The sequence below is a fragment of the Thermobia domestica genome, chromosome 11, assembly GCF_964235325.1.
Source record: "Thermobia domestica chromosome 11, izTheDome1.hap1.1, whole genome shotgun sequence".
Lineage (NCBI taxonomy): Eukaryota > Metazoa > Arthropoda > Insecta > Zygentoma > Lepismatidae > Thermobia > Thermobia domestica.
This window is the reverse complement of record NC_137464.1, coordinates 77,503,133-77,520,110: the sequence shown is the minus strand read 5'-3', so window position 1 is coordinate 77,520,110 and position 16,978 is coordinate 77,503,133. Positions and strand designations below refer to the sequence as shown.

At 35.6% G+C, this 16,978-nt stretch overlaps 1 protein-coding gene across 1 annotated transcript in view; it reads right to left on the bottom strand.

Moving 5' to 3' along the window:
* Nucleotides 1–16,978, bottom strand: part of LOC145663603 (uncharacterized) — a 177,523-nt gene that overhangs the window by 63,959 nt on the left and 96,586 nt on the right. Inside the window, exon 2 of the mRNA XM_081729712.1 lies at nt 3,454–3,795. Within this exon, the coding sequence (XP_081585838.1) occupies nt 3,454–3,790 (337 nt within the window). The 5' untranslated portion in view covers nt 3,791–3,795. The remainder of the gene's footprint in view (nt 1–3,453; nt 3,796–16,978) is intronic.

Sequence of the window (16,978 nt, the reverse complement as noted above, 5' to 3'; positions counted from 1 at the left end):
GTCACCGAGTGTTTATCGAAATGTAATTTGCCCATCTTCCTTACATTCCATTTAGCCAATCAGCTTCACGCTCTTATTATACCCAATTCAATGTTTTCAAGCTAAATATACAGCAAGTGCTTTTGGATATATATAAATTTTGGTCCCACAGGTGAGTTTTATGACGCAGATTGTGCCCATAAGATTATTTGGGGAACATGATTTTTCATTAAAAAATGGTAGAATTAAATTGAAGAGTAGTGAATTTGGAGACGAGAATGGTTTATTCGAGGGGCATAATCATACTAACAACGAATGCACCCTAACTGTAAAACAGGTTTAGGAAATCTATAAAGAGGATTTAGTAGATCCTTTGAAGACGTGATTTGTTTGAAAGATTTAAGTGCCAAGTCCTAAATAAGATAATGTGCAAAATGGATTTTACGGACCATGAATCTAAACAATGATCGAAAAAAATAAAAAATAAATATTAAAGTCTTTACATGCATCTCAACAATAAATGAGAAACTGTAGTGAGGTAATAGAGGAACGAGGAGTAGAACCAGGTAGTCTGTTCTAAACCAAGTACCCCTCTTCAATATGAATGAACGCTTTTCTTGTCAACTTAGGTGGCTGATCTAGATACTGTGACTGGAGAAGAAGCGGCGATTACAGCGATCGCCTGCAATCAGTTGTGTTGTCAGTGATGCTCTTTGTTGTTTTCGTGCATTTGCATTTTAAGTTTTGAACATTAGGTCTTCAAGTTTTCTTCAATGTATGCTGCAGAGAATAGATAGATAAATAGCATTATTCTTACAACACTTAATAAGCATTGTTTTGAGAGCAAGTAAATACGTTTAGTCCCAAGTTAAGTTTAGGGACACCATGTTTTATCTAACAAATACACATGGAGTGAAACCGGGTACCTAGGTTTGAAAATGTTGCAGACAAAAACGATTTGTAATAATAAAGTCTAAAAAACAGTATTAACGTTTTAACAATTGTATTAATTAGTTGTAGTCAAATATTTTTAATAAATAGTGCAATACTAGTAATAAAGTAATTATAACTGTTGTGAAAGTCTGAAAATTCCACAAAACAAAATTAAAAGCCTTAAGTAAAACAAATCCTCAGAAAGGAAACGCACTGAGTCTAGCTCAACTGTAAACTGTAAAGTTCAGACCTACTGCGTATTTTTGTCTCTACTGTATTCTGGAATATCTAAGGAGTTCTATTGGTGGATTTTCCAACATACGGGACTACTGTGAATGCTGTACCATATGAAACAACATTGACAAAGTTGCATCGTGCAATTTGTGACAAACACCCTAACATTAGTGCTGCAAATTGCACGACCCATGTTGCTGATTCTGTTCGTAGAAATTCGAGAAGTTTGGGTGGAAGGTGCTCATGTATGAGCCGTATAGTCCCGATCTTGCATCTTCAGACAGTCCTACGATTCATGATAAGCATGATAACTTGTTGCCTTATAATTTTGTTACTTATGACGATTTGCAGCTACAACTTTACTGAAGATTACATCTTACACAAGGTGATCTACTCAACCCACTTTTTAGATTTTCTAAATTATTTTTACCGTCAGAAAGTATTCCTTGTAAGAAACATGATTGAATGTTTTGGTTGAAATGTTATGTAAATTACTGGCAACGAAAAATAAAATAAAATAAAATAAACTTTTATTGAAACCTAAAGACAAACAAACGAACTATTTATCGTGTTTGTTAAATTAAATTTGCCTCAAGATTCCCGTTTATTCGTCGATATATTGGGTACTGTATATAAGGTTTAAGTTAACAGATCATACAATTTAGCGGTTTTTAAACTTCAGGTTACTATATCTATCTATCTATCTATCTATCTATCTATCTATCTATCTATCTATCTATCTATCTATCTATCTATCTATCTATCTATCTATCTATCTATCTATCTATTCGATGTTTTAAGTTAATTAATTTATTATAATAAACGGGAACAAATATCCTCGAACCTCGGTACTGATATTTCCATTATATCCCCAATAAATTAATCCCATTATATTCCCAACCAATCAATCTTATTATTTCCTAATCAATCAATCAATGCCAGTATATCCATAATTAATCAACATCATTATACCCAATCAATCAAATTATGTTCCTAATCAATTAATCTCATTGTATTTCCAATCAATTCCAGTATATCCTCAATCAATCCAATTATATACTCAATCAATCCCCGTATATTTCAATCAGTTAATCTCACTATATCCTCAATCAATCAATCCTATTATATTTCCGATCAATCAATCCCATTATAAACTCGAACGAAAAACAACGGATATTATAGAATATTATAGAATAGGATACCATTTAACTATTTCATTTCATTTATTTGCCTGCTTCATTAGCTTACAAAACACGAGAAATTCTCATGCAAGCATTATAGTAGTCAGAAAAAAAAATACATACAATATTGCCAAGTACAGGGGCGGATCCAGGACCGACTTCTGGGGGAAGGCGGTGGGTTGTCATATTGCTACTTTAAGGGCTCCAAATTCTGGGATGGGTTTTATTTATATATATAAACTAAGAAAGTTTCCTCTTCTGGAGGACGGGCGATCGCCCTGATCGCCCCCTGGATCCGCCCCTGGCCAAGTACCAGAGGTATACATCATGCATCTTTCGAAAATACAAAACCACATAATAGGATATATTAAGTATAAAGACGCGACAATTTACATCGTAATTAGGTAACTGTACCACACCAGGCATGTACTCACGAGTATCTGTTACCAACTCTTCACTTAATGAGTCATTTAAATATTCTTTAATAGTGTAATAGCACTTTTCAGCGAGTAGATTATATAATATCTTACCAAGAATAGAAACATTTGTCATATTTTTCAAGTACAGAGGAAGTTTGTTATACAATCCGACACAATTCATGTACACGGTTTTGCTTATATTAGCATATTTTTGATGCATCACAAATATGCCACTACCTAGTCTTGTATTATGGCTATGAACATTTTTGTTAAAGATAAAAAGATGCCCGTTTTTCACAGTAAAAAGAATAGATTTATAGATGTATAAGTTGGTGAGTGTCAAAATTTTTGCTTCTCTGAAAACCTTTTTACATTTTGTTTTTGTGGGTAATCCAAAAATTATTCTAATCGCTTTCTTTTGCAATCGGAAAGTGCTTAAACTATTTTCAGCAGATTCCCAGCGTATTATCCCGAAGTTAATTAATGAATTAAACTTGGCGTAGTAAAAGATAAAAAGTGCTTCTCTCGACACAGTACCTTGAAGTTTGTATAAGGCAAAACACACGCTACTTAGTTTTTTGTTTAAAGTGCAGATATGAACAGACCATGAAAGATCGTCACTTATGTTTACACCTAAAAGCTTTGTCATGCCCACTATGAAACCATATATCACCTTTAGTAAGATTTAAAAATCAAAGTCTACAAACCTATATAATTAAGAATTTTATTTTTCAATCTGTTGAGATAAACGTTCTTCTCTTCAACAGTCGTCGGTTCTGATTTGATGTTTAAAGATTCTAAAAGCTGATGATGAATGGTTTTGAGATTTTCTACAGATAGTACCAATTTTTGAACCACTGGCTTGGCTTCGGAACTGTTTCTCTGAACAGGTGGAACTTCTGCTTTCGAGTCCTCGGTCTCCTGGTTGTGAGTCACCGTTGAATCCTTTACTGAGGAGTCCTGCGACGTGAAGTGAATCACAGGTAACTGTACCCATTCTCCGTTTACAGTTGCAAGAACCGGAACTATCACCAAAAGCAACATCAGATCTGAGGGGAAAAAGAAAGAAATTAAATTATATTAAACTATTAATAGTTATATTTCGTTCGTTTGTATTTATTGATTTTCTTCGTCTTAATTTCTATTCTAAACTCCCAAATGTCACAAATACGCCAGGAAGAAAGAAGAAAAATTGTCATTAAAGTGATATAAACATTTTATGATAGCTGACGGCTTATTTTAAATCAAGCTCCACCCTAGCCATAGGAGCTAAATACGTAGTTTTTATTGGTTGAAGTTATCCGCTTCTCGCCAAGTAGCATACATATAACAGAAATCAAACACCTGCTACTGTCGGTTCTGGTAACCGAGCGTGCTAGCGTAACAGGCCAATAACAATAATTGCTTTTGGCATGGGTTCAAACACGGCCTAAGGAAACTTTTTTTTAAAATATTTTTTTTATTTCATAACACTTTTTTCAATAAAATAAGATGAAAATAATACTCAAAAAAGTGATTTACTTACGTTACGCGTGCAGTTTTGCTATATGAATCCAAAGTATAAGTAGTAGTAGTAGTGGAAGGAGGAGGAGGAGGAAGGAGAAGAAGAAGAAGAAGAGGAGGAGGAACAGGTTAGAAGTCCCGCAGTGCTCGTTCTGTTCCACCTTGACTCCCATGATATACCTAGGTATATCTGCTTCTTCAATTTTCTTCTTCAATTTCAACAAAGTGACATTTTTCTTCTATTACTATAATACACAATACATGCACCAGAAAATTTGGACAATTGCAAACTGCAACCAATCAGAAACGTGTATTTAGTTCCTGTGGCTAGGGTCGTGCGTGAAAAAAAAATATATGCTAGCTGACGACTCTGTTTATTAGTTTACAGCCCCGAAGACTGTGCTTAAACAAAACATTCTGCAATAAGTATTTTTCTATAAATTAGAACAAAACTGAACTAAACCAAAAAGGACGAGCCAAATCATGTCTCTGCATGTTAACACCCTATATTCAGGTAATTAAACATTAAAATGAAATTGAACACTGAAGATAAAACTCATTGTTAAGATAAACTTTTAAATAAAAAGGTGGGTGGAAGCAGCGGGGATCATAGCATCATCTTTCAAGCAGTCAAACATTCAATCGTCAAGTAGCAGTGTTTCTCCTGGAAGATCATGGTACAGGCTCATCTTTTCAATTGAACTGTGGATAGGGTAAATCACTGTACTACCTGTTGAATTATTGTAAGAGGAAAGAGCAGTGCTGTTAATAAATCTCTCTGTTTGAATAGAATTTTATAATTTAATAGTAGACTTCCTTTTGACTTTAAAATGCCATAACCCGTTTCTACATTACAGTTAACAGATTTAAAACTAGAGATGCAAAAAAGCCGGCTTTTTTGAATCGATGTTTTTTTTTTTTTTACATAAAAAGCCGGCTTTTTTGGGAAAAAAACGAGAATTTTGGAAATTTTGGCTTTTTTCAACTTCATGATTTTTCTATCTAAATAGCTTTCTTATAGTATATTCTATAGTTAGATAAGAATTCCATGACCTGAATGTCATATTTCGCTCTGAAATTCACCATCAAGATGGATGGAGCACATGTTTTACGAATTAAAGCTAACATGAAGAATGTAGTATTAGAGGGTAATTTTAGAGGCTATTTAACTTTATTTTAACTTTTGAGTTATCGACATCTTTTTTCTTCTCTAGTTTGTCATCCGTGTTTCATTTCTAAGAGCTTTTAGTACTCTAGCTTCTAGCGCAAAAGTTAAACTTGCCCGTTTTTCTATTTATCCGTCAAAGCGTACGTTTTTCAATATATCCGTCAAACCGTACTTCCACATTTCTGTTATACTGTAGCTGTGAAGTGATTTAGCAGTAATTTTCCGGACACAACCTTGAATACCAATTTATACAAATAATCAGTAGCGGATTTAGAAAAGTACTTTAGGAGGGTTTTTTCTGATTGTTTCGTTTCCTAAAAAGTCCTAATTTTATTTGGGAAGTGCTTGAAGTTTATGAGTACAGGCATAACTAATATTTCGCTTCGTTTATATGTTTAGCAATAATCTTCCGGATACAACTTTAAAAATCATTTTATACTGAGAATCAGTGGCGGATTTAGAAAAGTATTTTGGGAAGGGTTTCTTACTAATGTTTAGTTTTTTTAAACATTCGTAATTTTTATTTGACGGGAGCTTAAAGTTTATGAGTAAAGGCATAAATAATAGATATTTCGTTTGTTGCAGACATTCCGTAACTTTGGGGAACGGGCTTCAGTCCGAAAGACCGCCCCCCTAACCTTCGCAAAACCGTCACTGCTGGTAATTAGTAATAATAACAATAAAAACAATAAAAAAGGAAGTCGCCCAACTCACAGTACACGCACTATTTCTACATTCACAGATGGAATGAAGAAAAGCTTTGTCAGAATGGTCGAATGCTGGTTGAATCCCGGACTTCCCGATAGAAGCTCAAAAGCTAATCACTCAGTCATGTTTGTTGTGCAGTTGTATTTAGCTCAACTTAAATATATTCCGTAGTTTTTTTTTTGGGGGGGGGGAGTTCCGTAATGATATGTTGAATCCCTCTTGTTAAAAATTCAGAAAACTTGAGGATTGGGTAAACTGTGATGGTGGTTCTATAAAACTTAACTGTAGAATTTCAAGAATATACAGAACCAAAAGCTCTAGATGTGGAGCCTTTAAGTGTATCATATAAATCTAAGTATTTCTCTTATGTTTTATTTTAATTTTATTTTGTTTCAAAAATAGGGTATGGAATATTTTGAAGTAAAAATACTACATACTATTTTGCTAGTTATTTGTGTATTCTTTAAAAAGAAGTGTTTACTTTTAGGGTTGGCTGGTTAACACCAACTTTTTTTTTAATAACTGGTTTAAACCACAAAAATAAAAAGAATGAAAAATGCGAATCGTGTGAACTTCATGGTGACGTTTCCAGATATCAAACCACCTGCAATAGTTTTATTTCCCTTTGACCTTTTAATCAAGGTGTCCCATGTTCAATTCTCGGTCGAACCACAACCCTTCTTTCATGCGTAACCCAAGTAGCGGTTCGGATGTCAGTTTAAGCGAAAGTCTTCTCCTTGATAACCTCGGTATTTCGTAAGGATGTTAAGCCTAAATATACGAAACAAACCAAATTGTATATTTCTGCATCCCTAAATGTGTGTTGTTTTATAAAGAAGCCAATATTGCTTAAATATATTGATAGAAATTGGCAAAATTTATCGATTGCCTACGTAGCTTCCAACATTAGCTTGGATTGGACTTTCAATGATATCTACGTACCGGTACTAAATTTGTAATTTAATACCTCAGTTTTAGCGTACTGATTATGGTACGTTGACCTTTAAATTTTACATGGAAAGCAATAACAGGATTTTCCCGTTATTGTCTTACATTTCAAGTAATGACGGGATTTTCCCAATGGCTAGGGCGGGAGATTCTCAACTTAAGAAATTTACTGACCGCACTTCTTTAAGCTTATGGGAGTTCTTCCGGCATAACCCCGCTGTTGCATAATAACATCAAGGCGAAACAAACTTATTTCTGTGAATATGTAATATAAATACATAAAGCAAAAAATCAAAGTCAAAAAAGCCTGGTTTAAACCAAAAAAGCCTGGTTTAAAACATCCCCCAAAAAACGTGTTTTTGGCATTTTCAAAAACAACCACGGTTCTTGCCAACTCTGCTTACTTTTGTGTATAGGAGGTTAAAAAATTCTTAATATATATATTGGTTAATCCTGTGGAATTCATAATGTAAATATGTTGAAGAAAAATTGTTTGAAATATTTTTTTCGAAATTCATAGTTTATTTTCGATGTTTTATATTATTATCAGCATCAACCACTAATTAAATGATTTTTTGTGTTATAGAGAAGCGATACAAAGTATGTTTTATCAATTTAAAGCAGTATTTTGAAAAAAGCCCAAAATTTCTCAAGCAAAAAAAGCAAAGCAGAAAAAACCGAGTTTTTTTCCAAAAAAGCCGGTTTTTTTCCGAGCCCTTGCATCTCTATTTAAAACAGACGAAAGATTAAAACATTCTTAAAAGATTGAAAACAAACTATACTATGGATGGGTTTGTGAAATATTGTAATTACATCGATTCCGTCTGTCTAATGCGTCTCCTTTAACTTAAAGGGCATAATCGTGGGACGTTAAACCGAAACATTTCATATATATATATATATATATATATATATATATATATATATATATATATATATATATATATATATATATATATATATATGTAGGGTTGTGCACGAGGCAAGATGAGAGAATTTTCTTAACGAGAGAGAGCTTTCCCAATACGAACCCACATTTTTTGAGACATCATTTTCACGACGTATTTTCGAGACAAGATACCCTCAACTCCGTCTTTTGTAGTGTTGCCCATGAGGGTAAACGGAATATATGGCTTTCTCATCTCGTCTCGTGAATTTGTGACGAATTCTCATCTCTTATCGATTCTCAAAGAATTGTTTCGTCTCATTTCGATTCTCTGAGAGTTCTTCTCGTCTCGTTTTGTAAATTTATGTACAAAATTTATGCTCTGATTTCCTTCTTAATTTGATCTGGAAGTTATCAGAATTCTTCCGCTCCAAGAGGGGTAGAGGTCTGCACGGGCTTAAACCGAGCCCGCGGGCCAGGCTCGGGCCTACAAAACATATATCACTTCGGGCTTGGCCCGGGTTCGAGCCGTGAATTTTTAAATATACAACCATATTTCTCGGGCTTTTTCAGGCCTAACTTTGTAAATATACTCTACAACGATATATATTGCACCATTCTTTCTGGAGAACTTTTAAAGTACAACTGCAAAAGTAAACCACTAATTGCTGTAAATAAAAATACAATTTTGCGTTTTATTTCGGGCTTATTTGATTATCACACGAGCTCGAGCCGGGCTAAGGCCTAAATGCTAAAACATATTTCGGACTCGTGTCGGGCCTCACATTGTAAACTCACGGGCCGGGCTAGGCTCGGGCTAAAAATTCCGGCTCGTGAAGACCTCTAAAGAGAGTTCCGTGAAAGATGTGATGATTTAAAGCATTATTATGGAAGTGTATTCTGTAATGACTTACGTATGTTTAAGCGTTGATAAATGCTCTTCATTGTATTCGAACAATCACTTTATAAATTTATAGGTCTATTGTTTGAATCATTTAACACTAAAACAGTGTTTGAGATATAAAACTTAGACGAAGTAGTGTTGCCCATGAGACTCGGAAAATTTCTCGTCCATCTCGTAGGCAATATTAGTGTCTTGTGTATCCCTATTTGTTCATAAGTATCGGAACAAAAACTGTAAGAGATAGCGAAAAGTGTTTCTGGTAAGCGTCCAAAAATAGGTGTCACTTTCACCCTTTATTGAAATCGAAAGTGGTAGATTTAACTACTTCCGATTTCAATATTTTATCTCTAAGACCTAGAACGGTAGGAAATAGGGAGAAATGGTTTTCTTATATAGATTCCCATAAAACGGAATCAGCAAGAAATAGCACGAGAAATGTCTTCTTTCTTTTACATTGAATACGGATTCAGCTTGCCAAGAACAGTAATTATCTTGGCCCTTATTCTTCTACTGAAAATCGGTAAAGGTGTATCCAGGCCTAATATTTAGGTGTTTTACACCCTTGAACCAGGGGTGCCCACAAGGGGGGGGGGCTATGACGCAAAGTGCGTCATTGTAATATTTGGGGAGGTTGAAAAATCTGTATAAATATGTTTGAGGGAGTGTAAAAAGTAATCGAAAAGAAGATTTTTTCATGGAAGAACACCTACGGGTAGACAATTGGGGCGGGGTTGCGTCATGGACATTAGGGAGGGTGGGCACCACTGCTTGAACGCAAGGAAATTTTGAACCTCTGTTATTTGATTCATTACACAAAAATTATGAAGAACGACTACAAACTTTCGAAATGTGGGTGAGGAGAAGAATGGAGCAAATTAGGTGGGTCGAGCGGAAAACGAATGAAAGGCTGTTAGAAATGGTAGGGGAGAAAGGAACAAATTTAGATATTATCAAGAGGAAAAGAAATTGGTTTGGACATTGGATAAGAAGGAACCATATCATGAAGGACGTCCTAGAGGTTATGGTGGCAGGAAAGAGAGGGAGGGAGTGATGGAGACTACAATTAATGGACGATATCAAAATAGAAAAATCGTACGCGAAGATAAAGAGGTTAGCCGAAGACCATGTAGCATGGAAGATTATCAGTTGCAGCAAGTGACCTGCTAATAATGGCAGAATACCTATTATTATTATTATTATTATTATTATTATTATTATTATTATTATTATTATTATTATTATTATTAGATTTATTTTCTTTTATCCCTCTCAGCAACAAGGTGAGGCAGACAGAGCAAATTGGACGAGTTATGCTAACACCCAATAATCCTCAGCTTCTGCTAGTGCCAGTAACGTTCTAATAAGAAAATCTGGTCACGCTGTGTGGTACAAACTACTAATATTGTTTTCAGCTTACATGGAGAAAGCAGACTTTGGGGCCATTTCTCGCGAGGGGGTAGTGCACATTCAAAGTGTTAATATTACAAACTGGGAGAGCGCAATAGCCAAAAATAGTGGAGAAAAAGCGTCTTAAAGTTTTCGACTCGCCGCATATACCGTACGACGCGTAAAATTATCAACTGAGGGCGTGGCAAAATGAGGAGCATCGGCGAATCACGTGCAAAGGGTCTCGGGTTCAGTTCCCGCTGGAGTCATTTTTTTTTTGTTTTCTGCTTCAACCAATAAAGTAGCTATTTGTAACTACAAATAAAATATTAATTCACCATATGTTTATAATGAATGAAGCAATATAAGTGTTCAAATCAATTCTAAAATATTTCAACTAGCAACAAAATCTAATCTATTCCGTAAATATATTGATAGCACGAGTTAATTAGGTTGCCACAGTCATTTTATAAAAAGTGTTCTTGGCGCTTCGTATCTACATCTGTTGACAGTGTACGAATTACAAGGGGGATGAGGGGGAAATCCCCTTTGGTAATACAGGATGTTGTTATTATCAGAGGAGATTTCCCCCTCATTCCTCTTGTAATTCGCACACTGTCAATACATATAACATGAAGCATCAAGACAATTTGTTACATAGCGCTTGCGATAACCATAATATAACTCGTGATATCAATATATTTACGGAATAGATTATATTTGGTTCCTAGTTAACACGGAAGATTGAAAGATTTTACAACTGATTTGAACATTTCTATTGGTTTATTCATTATAAACATATGGTGAATTAATATTTTATTTGTAGTTACAAATGGCTACTTTATTGGTTGAAGCAAAAAAAAAAAAAAAAAAAAAGGAAATGAAATCTTTGAGTTTTACGTCCCACAATTATGCTGGTTAGGCTAAAGGAGACAGTGAAGATGAGAAATGAATGAAATGGTGGAATGAAGAAAATGGAAGGAAACGGGAGAACCCCGAGAAAACCCACGTACACGGTATTTGTCCACCACAAAGTTCACTTGGCGGGAGCGGTTGAAGCAAAAAACAAAAAGTTGACTCCAGCGGGAACTGAACCCGGTACTCATCAATTGATGACTTTACACGTCGTACGATATTTACGATGAGTCGAAAACTTTAAGACGCTTTTCCTCCGCTATTTTTGGCTATGTCCTCTCCCAGTTTGTAATATTAAAACTTTAAATGTGCACTATCACCTCGCAAAAAATGGCACCAAAGTTCATTTACAAAAGTCTGCTTTCTCCTTGTTAGATCTATCCTAAATTTCTCTCGTGGACAGTCTCTCTCTTCTTTTTTTCTTTTTTTTTTACCATACCATACTTCAAGCTCGATCTTTACTTTTTTTACTTCACCCCATATATATATATATATATATATATATATATATATATATATATATATATATATATATATATATATATATATGCTGATGATACAGCTTTCTCGTTTTATGTTCTTCAGTAGATCGGATAATAAAACAAGTAAACTGCTTCACACGAAATTCCGAACGTGAAGTTCTTTGGTGTCATTTCGACAAACATGTCTCTTGGAACACTCACCTGTCCAATTTACAAGCTAATATTCGTCGTCAGATCAACTTGTTATGAAGTGAAGTTGTCATGTTCTTCTGTATGCCTACCTAACCAGATAAATGTATCAATGAATTAATAAATCCTGATACCCAGCTCCCAATGATACTATACTAAAATTCACTTTAGGAACAGAACGGAAATGATGACAGCAGGGTTGCCATTACGTCAGGTAGAAAGTGCTGTCTATTCTAGTCAGTGTGAGCGTGTTTGAATCTTCAGAGCAAGAAGCACAAGCTAGGCGTATGCAGAAATAAAATGTGGCGGATGGCAAAGATTTCATCCGCATATTTCTTTGTTTGTACGGTATTATGATTTTCCATTAGTTCCACAGAACATCTACTTACTTTTTTCTTTATTCATTTTCGTCGCAGTGCTCTTTAGATGTGTCAAATTATCCGTAAATAGTTGAAAGAAGAATAAACAAGACAGCAAATAATAAAACAACAGAACTTTGTGGTGGACAAACAACGTGTGCGTGGGTTTTCCCGTTTCCTTCCACTTTCTTCATTCCACCATTTATTTCAACTCTCATCATCACCGTCTCCTTTAGCTTAATTGGCATAAGCGTGGGACGTAAAACTAAAAAAAATTCATTTTCATTTTTCATAAAACAACAGAGAAGCATTAAGTAACCAGTATCACTTTAAACTTTTAACGATACCAGTTGTTACAAGAAATAAACATTATTTTATGTTGGGGATTGTGTTTTCTCGACCTATCAACAACTCACAAGGAACCCCTTGAGTGCGAGGAAGCAAGTGCAATCTCTATAGTAAGGCTCATTTGAAAGTGTAGTGTGAAAAATGATGACAGGAAAAATAGACCTATTAGCTGCTAATGACTCATCATGTGCATGAGGACGGCGACAGAAAATACGTGTCCGGAAGATGCAGAGATAAACCTTGTATTGGATATATGTATTACACGGGGACTTCGTAGACATTCACGAAATGTTCAAAACAAACCATTAACTTGCACATGAACATCGAATGAAAAATGACGAGCCACAGTAATCACAAATGTTCTCCTCATCAAGATCGAAGGCGAACTTCTTGAGAGTTACAAACTGTTCTGGGCGTTCAGCCAAGTAACCACTCTTAAAGAATGCGTATAGAATCATACTGGTGCAACGGGTGCCATCACATTCCATAAGTTCTCATCTCCCCGTTATTTCAATATGATTATATATGCATTCTTTAAGAGTGGATACCTAGCTGAAAGTCCAGAACGATTTGTAACTCCCAAGAAGTTTGCCTTCGTTCTTGATGGTGAGAACATTTGTGATTACTGTAGCGCGTAATTTTTCATTCGGTGTTCATGGTGCAAGTTAATGGTTTGTTTTGAACATTTCGTGAATGTCGACGATGTTCATTGTGTGAAGTGTAATACATACATCCCATAGAAAGTTGATCTTTGCACCTTCCGAACACGTATTTTCTGTCGCCCTCCTGATGCACATGGTGAGTCATTAGCAGCTAATATTTTGCCTGTCATCATTGTTCACACTCCACTTTTAAATGAGCCTTACAAGAGATTCAACTTGCGACCTCGCACTCAAGGGGTTCCTTGTCAGTGTTGCCACACTTGGTACAATTGTACCAAATTCATCTCTTTTTGTCATTCATCGGCCCGTTGGTACCACGCTGGCATTTTCAGCCCCTTTTGTGAAAAAGTTAGTACAATTCTACCCAATTTAGCATCATTTAACAAATACTTCTCAGATTTTCAAAAATGTCACTAAGGCTTTCCCTACATCTCACGTTACTTATACTATAGGTTGAACTCTTAAAAATGCTGTGAACATTCATTCTGTGACGTTGCACCGCATAACACTACCAACCTTTTTTTTTTTTTTTTTGTCTATTATTCTCCTTCGCTCGTGAAATAAACGAGAATAATGTGTATGTTTACACACGAACTTGGAGATGATTGATTTGTTCCTCGTTTTATATATTTTTTCATAAATGCTCATAATACCGTTTCGGTTTATTGGTCACTTTAAAATAGAGGAGCACTTGGTTTCCTTATAATGCATACCGAAGATAACTATTTTCCCTTTTAATTTGCGGCCTCTGTTATACTTCCTATGTACGAGAAAAATTCCATCTACTTTCATGGTTGTTCGGGTCCTCCTATTTGGTTGTTTTTAAAAAGTAATTTTTAAGAGTATTTTTTGTTTTGAACTCTTGGAAAAGGGGGGCGAGAGTGTTCCAGAACTTTACCTCTTTTAGCTTCGTGTTATAGAGCCATGTATTACATTGGTATAAATATGAATTCAGCCCTTTTTGTTTCAATCTGGTACTATTTTTCAGCTCACTCCAGAGCTAGGACTGTGGCAACACTGCTACAACTTATTTAAAATTATTCCTTATGAAGCGTTCATTTTCAAAACGTCACTTGTCCGTTCTATATTCAAACTTCAGATAGTGTGTAAATTGAGAATTATTTGATAAATTTTACTGTTATTTGGTTTCAAAATCCATAGAAAATTTGAATTTTTTAATAAAGGATTTCGAAATTAAATCAGAGTAATTACAGCTAAAATTAAAAAAGTATTCCTAGTTTACCTTTTACCTGAATTTTGAATGAAAAATGGACAAAAGACGTTTTGAAAATGAACTCTTCTTATATTTAATTTACGTAGAAGCGGATCTGCAGTTTTCTCAACCACGTATCATTGACATTTCGCAAAAAGCCGTGCGATTCAAGAGGAATTTGATTCACATACATCTGCTACGAGGTTCACTACGAAAGTTTTGAGATACGCATTGTTCTGGCACAGTATTTGAATTCCAACAATTGTGTTCGGTAGTGGTATCCAGAGCGAAGAAGCGAAGCAAGTTTCAACTCGCCTCACTTATCGGCGTGGCCGTATCGCCTTCACTTGTTTGTTGATGTGAGCAGTATTCAGCTGTCTAGAATAGAGCTCGAAAGGGAACATTTTCGGGCAATGATCCTTTACGATTCCAAGGTGGTTTGAACGAGACACAAAGCCCTGACCGTTTGCAGGGGGCATTTGGGGCCCTTGCATCTTCCCGTGCTACAATTTTTCGGTGGTTTGGTGAATTCAGAAGAGGCCGGACATCGCTTAAAGATGAAGATAGAGCTGGACGTCCGGCAACAGCTGTGTCAGATGAAAACTTTGCCGCTGTGGAACAAATGATTCGAGAAAATCCTCCAACAACTTTCAAGGACATTGAATCTACAGTGAACATTGGATCGCCAGCAGTAACAAAAATTCTTCATGATCATCTTCGGCTCAGGAAGGTTTCATCTTGTTGGGTGCCTCACACTTTGGCTGAACAGCAGAAGCGCATGCGTGTGAAATGGTGTGAAGAAATGCTTGCAAGATTTGATGGAGGCAATTCTCGACGCGTCTCTGACATTGTTACTGGTGATGAGACTTGAATCTATCAATTTGAACCTGAAAATAAACGCCAGTCTACAGTTTGGATCTTTCCAGACGAATATCCACACACGAAAGTGAAGCGACCGTGAAGTGTGGGGAAGAAGATGGTCGCAACTTTCTTCTCCAAATCTGGCCATGTTGCAATTGTTCCACTTGAAGAACAAAGGACTGTTACTGCTCAGTGGTACACCACTGTTTGCCTAAAAAAAAGTGTTACAGAAGCTTCGGGAACGGCGTCCAAGAACTGGATTGCGTGGGATCCTGCTTCATCATGACAACGCGTCCGCACACACGGCCAAGATCACAATTCAGTTTTTAGAATCTACGGAGGTCAAACTTATGACCCATCCGCCGTATAGCCCTGACCTGGCCCCGTGTGATTTTTTCTGTTCCCCAGGATCAAATATCGCATGCGTGGGAAGAGATTTTGCAGCCTTGAAGAAGCTGTAGTAGCTTACGAGAATTAACTTTCAACACTTGAAGAAAAATACTGGCAACACTGCTTCCAAAAGTGGTTTTCGAGGATGCAAAAGTCTGTACAGTGTAAAGGTGAATACTTTGAGAAAATGTAAGTGTTAAATTGATTTTAAGTATTTAAGTTATTTCACATCTCAAAACTTTCGTAGTGACCTTCGTATAGAAACAGAGATAATCTCTGAACCACTTCGACATTCAATTCTTAGACAATATACCAGTTATTACGTTGAATGGGTCCTTTAAGATATAACTGAAAAATAACTATTACACAGAAGGGCTGGTCGTGTGATATGCACTCGACATTTTATTTTGTCACAGATTAAATGGAATCGGTTTTAATTACGACCGAATTCCTTAACTCTGAGGTAGCAGATTAAAGTAAGTTACCTTCCTCCCAAATCTATCAACTTGAAGTGTGAATTGCAACTGAAAAAAAGTACACTCACAAACAGCTATGGTTGTTTCATCAATTTCATGGATATTATTATTATTATTATTATTATTATTATTATTATTATTATTATTATTATTATTATTATTATTATTATTATTATTATTATTATTATAGACCTTCTATAGTTTAGTTGCAGGCAATTAAGATCGTGTGGCATAAATACTTTTGACAAACGTATAGTAAAGAATATGGAAACGTTTGTCAAAAGGTGGAAATCGGTACCATGGGTACAAATCTGTTTTCAAAATTGGGGAAGGAGAGCAAGAGCGTTCGCATAATGGTTTTTTTTTAAGCAGTGGTCAAAATAATTAGATAGTTTGAAAACAATGTTGCGGGGGATCAGGTGAACAGGGCTGTCTTTAGCATTTGTACTTTATTTTCAGAAATAAGTGTTATAGGGCCTACAAACACACATGTCTCTTTACTGATATATACTGTATTTCAAAGTGAAAGTGAAAGGGAAAGCACCCTTCCCTTCAGTTCTAAACAACGTTAAGCCAAGTTCTCGAAAAATATTAAGGCATGAACATGAGGTCTACAATTTTCACATTTCCAGGAATAAAGTTAGCAAAGCCCCCCGAAACAAAATCGTAAATACGCCACTACCCACGAGTAAGCCAATTTCTGGCTTTGAATCCCAGAACATTGTTTTGGCCGAGTTCTAAGGACGTACTCCCATGCGCAAAAAAAATTGCGCGTATACTGTAACTCACGATTTTCCGTATTTATTCCTTTTTCCTTACGTTTATGGGTAAAAT